Source organism: Ammodytes marinus (genome assembly GCF_949987685.1).
Source record: "Ammodytes marinus genome assembly, chromosome: 20".
In the NCBI taxonomy this organism is placed as follows: Eukaryota; Metazoa; Chordata; class Actinopteri; order Uranoscopiformes; family Ammodytidae; genus Ammodytes; species Ammodytes marinus.
Genome location: NC_137224.1, coordinates 1,392,211 through 1,399,710, shown reverse-complemented (window position 1 = coordinate 1,399,710; position 7,500 = coordinate 1,392,211). Strand labels below are relative to the sequence as shown.

Sequence of the window (7,500 nt, the reverse complement as noted above, 5' to 3'; positions counted from 1 at the left end):
TTCGCTATACATTAAACTCTTGACAGCGGTCTGTCTGGCTGGATAACAGACCTGGCAAAGTGTCATGTAATAATGGGTTATAAATCCGGTCCCACACAAAAAAAGAGACTAACAAGGGGATGTATGTGATTTCACAAGCGCAGATGTCTGCTCTCGCTCGCGCGATAAGCAGCAGCAGCTTGCTTCTTCGCGCGGCTCTTGTAGGCCTTTCACACCGCCGCAAAATCGGAGCTAGTTCTGGGCTTGTTCGGAGTTAGAGCCAGTGTTTTGGTTTCACACCGCCAGAGAGCCTGCTCCGGGCCGTAAAAACCGGGAGAACTCATACCCCAGGATTGAGCAGGGTTTGATAAGAACTGCTTGCGCGAACGGTTGGGGGAGGGATTATCCTGACCAACCAGAGCAACTCAAACCTCATGCCCGCCATATTTAAAAACACCGCTACTACGAGACGTAAACATAACATAATTACCGAACGTAGCGATCAAATTGACCGGCGAGAATACGCTGTATGGGTCCTGTTTGCTTAAGAAAGCAAAGCGAGAGCCAACAAGTGTAAAAATAAGACGTATTCGCCGCTGTTGTTGTGCTTAAAGCTAGCGGTAGCTTTAGCGTTAGCCACAAGAGCAGCGGCGTCGGGTGACGTACACACACGTTTACAGTGACGTCATGACGTTGCTCTCTTGCCGGCTCCATGGCTGTCTCCGGTCGATGTGAAACCAACCGGTTCATAACTGGGATAAGGCTGTAACCAGTTTTGAACTGACCCCAACACCAGCCTGGAACTGACTCTTGGTTCATTTTGGTGTGAAAGGCCTATTGGAGTGCTTTCTGTCTATGCGGGCAGAAAATTGTTCACACTTTGGGGGCGGAGCCACTGGACTTTGATTGACAGCTCTCGGGGAACCTGGGGTTGCCAGGTTGGAGCATGAACAGGCACATGATCAGCGAGTGGTTTGGGGAGTGATTGATTTGCTTCGCAGCTGAGCACACATTTAAAATATCGCACATTCATGTACACGTCATCGTGGGAAGCCAATATCGTCATCGCGATGAAAATTCGATATATTGTGCAGCCCTACCCAGAGCTAGAACTGAGTTAGGGAAAAAGGCCTTTAAATATGCTGCTTCTTCTGCCTGGAACACTGTGCAAAAGCAGCTTAAGCTGCCGGAGCTGGTCACCTTGGGAGAATTCAAAGGAATCCTGAAGGACAGAGAAGATAGTTCTCTTGGTCAATGCAATTGTTTGTAAAGCTATTTTCTGATAACGGCCGGGTTTATTCATTCATCTGTCACCAGTTTATTTATTTAATTTTTAACTGTACTCATTTCAATCTTCATATACTGTAGTCTTGTCCCTGATCTTGTATTGTACTTTACCTGACGTTGAATGTGGTGTATGATAATTGTGGTTGATTGTTCTTATTGTATCATGGTGCTGCCTTGTTGGCCAGGTCATTCTTGAAAAAAAGATTTTAATCTCAATGAATTTTACCTGGTTAAATAAAGGATATTGATTGATTGATTGATTGATTGATTGATGATGCAGCAGTTTAGGGCTGACATTGTGCTAACTATATAGACACAAAGTGTAGCATACTAAAGCACTAAAACATGTGTCAAATGTTTTCAAACGTGTCTATAATTGTTCAGACACAGTAATCAAAAAACCTTGATCATGGAAATTTTACTTTGAAAGGCAAAAAACTGTTTTTTTTAGTTTAAATGGGCTTATATCTCATTCCATTTTTCTCCCTTCTTTACAGGATGAGTTTAATGGATGGCTCTTCTTAAAGGCCTACTTCACCGGTGGGAATATGAAGGTGTATTGAACTCTGAGATCCTATGTAGTATAAATGTGCAAAAAAAAATTGAAATTGGTTCATCCTAGCCTGAGAAAAGGCAGAAAGAGTGTTTTATGGTCTCACTGTCTAACCCTACATTTCTGTTTCTGTGATGTCACATTTCCAATTTCTTCTATGGTTTTCTAGAAACAAGGTGGCACAACTTGCCCACCGGCACAATTTAGGCCACTCTCCCCTACATTACCTTTTTAATTTTTTTTTTAGGTGTTTTGAACTTTTATTGATAGTTGAAGATTGAGAGTGATAGGGAGGAAATGGGGAGACAGAGAAAGAGAGGGGGGATGACCTGCAGTAAAGGTCCACAGGTCGGATTTGAACCCGCGACCACTGCAACGAAGGCCTGAGCCAATATGGTACGCGTTGTATCCACTACACCACTGGAGCTCCCCTGTCCACATTTAATTAGATAACTTATATCAAGGACCATCGAGTTTACAGAGTTCGTACTATGAAGTGAAGATGCTGCGTGTGTGTGTGTGTGTGTGTGTGTGTGTGTGTGTGTGTGTGTGTCTCTGTCTCTCAGTGTGAGCGGATTCCTCTTGTGTGTTTATCAAACTGTTCCATCAAAGCTTCACAGCAGTTTCCCTCTGTCTCACACACAACCAAATGATTCACGCCGCTCACATCTGGCGTGTGTGTGTGTCTGTGTGTGTGTTTGTGTGTGTGTATCTGTGTGTGTGTGTGTGTGTGTGTGAGTGTGTGTGTGTGTGTGTGTTTGTATGTGTCTGTGCACCCTACAAGCTACACATAGCGACTGTTTACATGTTCATATCGTTAGTCAAGCCGTGATCACAGTGGTTGAGTAATCGAGTGAAGCTACATGGAGCTGCACAGCTGTTCCATAAAATGCTAGTTTTTTTTTTTATTTTGGGTTTTTACAGCTACGGAAAAAATTAAGAGGCCAGTCTGGATCTTTCTTCAATCTTCATCTCTACATTACTTATTGAAAATGCTCTTAATGACACATTTTCTTTGTTGAGAGTATGCAGAATAAGGATAATTTCCATGTTTAACTCTTTAAAGGGGCACTGTGTAATATGACTAATATGTTCTAGAATGCAACGCTCCCTGGGTAACCCCAACTCTTTTGAATAATAACAGAAGCTACAGTGGCCTTCAAGGACAAGAACAATTCTAAATTAATAAAAAAACAATGCACCTGATGACATTCCAAAAACATGGATGCCTCCATAAGACTTGCCTGCTCAATGTACAAAATGTAATATTAATATTTGTAATTCTCCGCTCAGGAGGATAATTCAGATTATTGGCAGAGGTGATTTTACACCAATGAGGACATATTTATGAATGAGGATATTGATTTTAGCTAATAAATTACTTAAAATGTTACACAGTGCCCCTTTAAATACACACCCTGCGTTCCAATCCCCATACTTTCTACTATTTAGTATGCCAGAAAAGATTTAGGATGTCCCAATACATGCACGTCAATTGTAGTATGCTAAAAAATAAAAAAATGTCCCACTAACTCCAATAGCATTCGTCTTTATTCTTGACATTTCTCGACATGTCCTGTGGCCCTAAAACTCTTCTGTACTTTAGTATGTAGTGTAGTAAAAAAGAAAAAGTATGTGATTTGGAACGCAGGGTGAATCTTGGTCCTGTGAAGTCATAAACTTAAGTGTGTGAGTGGCATGACCCTCACTGCGTCTTTAACTTCCCAACTGGTAAACGAATAGCGCAGGAGACAGGTTAACGGGCCTTTTTTTAAACTTCCTAAAATTCCAGTATTTTCTCAGAATCACTTGAAGAAGCAGATGTTATTCGGTGAGAGGTCAGTGTGAGTGTGAGTGTGTGTGTGAGTGTGTGTGTGTGTGTGTGTGTGTGCGTGTGTGAGTGTGTGTGTGTGTGCGTGTGTAGGGCTGTCTGACTCACTTCAAGGTTTAAAGATCCCCTATTATACTACTTTTCTGGTCTTCATTTCTTGTTAAAAACTGCTATAGAGCAACCTGACATGAATCACATCACAAAAAATTATGTAGATTTTCGGGACACTCTTCCTCTTACCCTAGCGAGCACAGCAGTCTCTCTCTACACACTGCTTTGAGCTTCTCCGCCCTTCTCCCCACCTCCCCCTCCTGCAAACCCCACTCCGTTGTGATTGGTTACCTTCCTTCCGGAACATTTCCAGCAGCGTGCGGGGAGATTTCTGAGAGAGGAAGGTGGGGGCATGGCGGCCGGAGCTTGCCTGAGCAGCATTACCATACATGGAAACATCCGGGGACGTGACGACACGATACCCGGAAATTTGAACAAGTGAATTCTCGACCGGCTGCCCTAGTGTTTAGTGCTCTGCATAGCCACCCCAGACGGTCAGCAGGGAATATATCTAAATGCATGTACGTAATTATTTGATACGCTAGTATGGTTAAACATGACTATAAATCATTATAACAACGTTTATAGGTCATAAAAGTCGAAAAGTATCATATGTCCTCTTTAACCATTTACTGCAGAGTGAGTTGTGGCTGTTTTCACGGGACCGTCCCGACGTCAAGGACAACTCTGAGCTCACAGACAGAGGAACAGACACCACACCACAACCACTGAACAGTAACCTAAATGGGATTCTGCCATTGTAAGCAGAGGTAATAGCAGCTTAAATTTGACTTAAAGCTGGGGTGGAGGATTTGGGGAGAAAATGGGATAGAGATTCGAATCCAAATACCTCAACCGCTCCACTTGTTCTCTTTGGTCCCTCCCCTATGGTCCCTCCCTGACACGCTCTACACCAACAAAGTCGTGCCAAAGTGAATGGACAGTCCCAACAGCCAATAAGAACAGAGAATCGGAGCCTCGCTCTGATTGGTCAAAGTGTACAGCTCATGTTAATTTTGAGCAATCAGAAATCACGTACCCCAGCTTTAAGAGGAATAGTGAAAAAGTTAAGTTTGTACTAGGATCTGTGTAAAAAACATACAGAAGTGACGTCACATCGACGGAGGCTCTGTTGATGTGACGTCGCTTCCGGTACGCACTGGCTTGTGGGTCAGAATCGCCCCAAATAGGATGCTGATTTCAACACTAAAATCTTGCCCGGATTTAGTAGACACTTGGGTATTTTTAAGCATACTAAATCTGCCCACAAGAATTGGGACATCCTAAATCTTTTTTCTACCGTACTAAATACACACACAGAAAGCACAGCAGAGTACAGTAGGGTATATGCCCTCGTTGAGATACATGTGAGGCACAAAAATGCACCGTTCATGGGACATAGTGTGAGTGTGTGTGTGTGTGTGTGTGTGTGTGTGTGTGTGTGTGTGTGTGTGTGCCTGTGTGTGTGTGTGTGTGTGTGTGTGTGTGTGTGTGTTTTTGGATCCTGGGGAACGGAGACTTGGCTGGAGACGTTACAGCTGAGAAAACAACCATGGAACCTTGGATCAGTGTGTCTGGTATCTACACTGTATTTATAATGTAACACACACACACACACACACACACACACAGACACACACACACACACACACACACACACACACACACACACACACACACACACAGTACTACAGTCACGTTCTCTGCCCACTACGTACATCTGAATAAATACCTAGGCTCTGTAAACATTAAACAGATTGCTGCTAGCTAAAGTGGGCCCCCTTTGTTTACATATCCATTTACAGAGCCTAGGCTGTGCATAAAGTATTTATTTCAAGCGCAGATAGACAGACACACACACACACACACACACACAGACACACACACACACACACAGACACACACACACACACACACACACACACACAGACACACACACACACACCGCATCATGAGGAGATTTTAACTGATTTTGAAAAAAGCAAATATTCTGACAGACAACAAGCGTTCTCCAAAATCACTGACTACACTTTTTTTTTTTTTTTTTTTTTTAACCTTTATTTATACAGGTAAATCCCATTGAGACCGAAGACTCTTTTGCAAGGGAGACCTGTTTTCCTTTCCCACGTTACCATTCACACACACATTCATACACCGACAGCAGGCTAACTATCGACATTCACACGAGGCAAGGTGGGTTAAGTGTCTTGCCCAAGGACACAACAACTATGACACAGGTGGCAGGGCGGGGATCGAACCTCCAACCCTTTGATCATCAGCCGACCCGCTCTACCACCTGAGCCACAGTCGCCAAATTGTTATAAACCAGTATTGAGACTCACCCATGAAGGACCCAGTGCTGCATATGAGGCTGAAGAAGCAGCTTTCAGGAGGCAGCGTTCCACATTTACTGCAAAGACAGACAGAGAGGAGAGATGGAGCTGTAAGTCATGGGCTAAAGGGCACATTCAAAAATCAACAACACAAACGAAATGAAGAAAGGGCAAGAATATCAGAAAAAGGGCATTTTTATATGACCTAATAGTAAGCTTTTGGAAATAAAATAAATCAAATAAATAAATAAAAGCAGGGACTTAGTCCTTGTCACAGTGGTCGCTGGTTCAAATCCGACCCGTGGACCTTTACTGCAGGTCATCCCCCCTCTCTCTCTCTCTCTCTCTGTCTCTCTCTGTCTCCCCATTTCAACTCTGTTTCTCTTCATACTGTCAAATAAAGCTTGAAAATAAAATGGACTCCACTTATACAGCGCTTTTCCCTGGTTTTTCACAGACCCAAAGCGCTTTACATTGTTTCGTAGACATTCACCCAATCACACACACATTCATACACCGATAGCAGCAGCTACCACGCAGGGTGCAAGCTAACTATCGGGAGCAATTCGGGGTTCAGTGTCTCTTTGCCCAGGGACACTTCGACATGTGGCGGGTAGGCGGGGGATCGAACCTCCGACCCTGCACACCAGAGGCGAACTCTCTGCCCACTTCACCACTGCCGAAAAAATCAGCTTTAAAAATAGTCTGATGAATGAAACAAGTCTTGAAACTAGAACATGAGGATTCTAGCAACATTTAACTGAATCCACGGCAACACATTCCCCTTCCTCATCCGTCTGGGTGTTACTGTCAGCAAAGGAAGCAACATTGTCTTGCTTACATTCACAGAGACTGAGTGTGTTGACGATTCTCACACACACACACACACACACACACACACACACACACACACACACACACACACACACACACACACACACACACACACACACACACACACACACACACACACACACACACACACACACACACACACACACACACACACACACACACACACACACACACACAGCAGGCCTTAGTCGGGCAAGTGTGGGCTTATCTCTCTAAACACTCTACACTGAAGCTGCTCTCAAACTTTCACAGCAACACACACAAAGCCAAATGCAATAAAAAAAAATACCTTCTGGATTTTTTATACCTTTTTTTGTTAACATATCATTTAGCCATGACATCACTGCTTCCTGCTCAGTTACAATGGAAACAGCTGTGATGTTATTATGGTATAATGGCACAGAGGAGGAAAGGTATTACTCACTCACTGGATTTTAACATGTCAGAGCATCATCCACAAATACTTAAACCTGCAGTGTGTAGAATTTTGGGTTTTATTTCCTAGCAGATTTTGTAGAAAGTAATTATAATATCCACAAGTACATTTAATTTAGTGCATAATAGCTGAAAAAAAATTTTTGAATCATTTTTTTTCCCCTTAGGAAGGGTCT

At 43.2% G+C, this 7,500-nt stretch overlaps 1 protein-coding gene across 1 annotated transcript in view; it reads right to left on the bottom strand.

The window, feature by feature from the left end:
• The window catches only part of LOC307267137 (transmembrane protein 150A-like), a 20,696-nt gene that overhangs the window by 7,889 nt on the left and 5,307 nt on the right, over positions 1–7,500 (bottom strand). Inside the window, exon 5 of the mRNA XM_080049376.1 lies at positions 6,044–6,111. Coding sequence (XP_079905502.1) covers positions 6,044–6,111 — 68 coding nt within the window. The remainder of the gene's footprint in view (positions 1–6,043; positions 6,112–7,500) is intronic.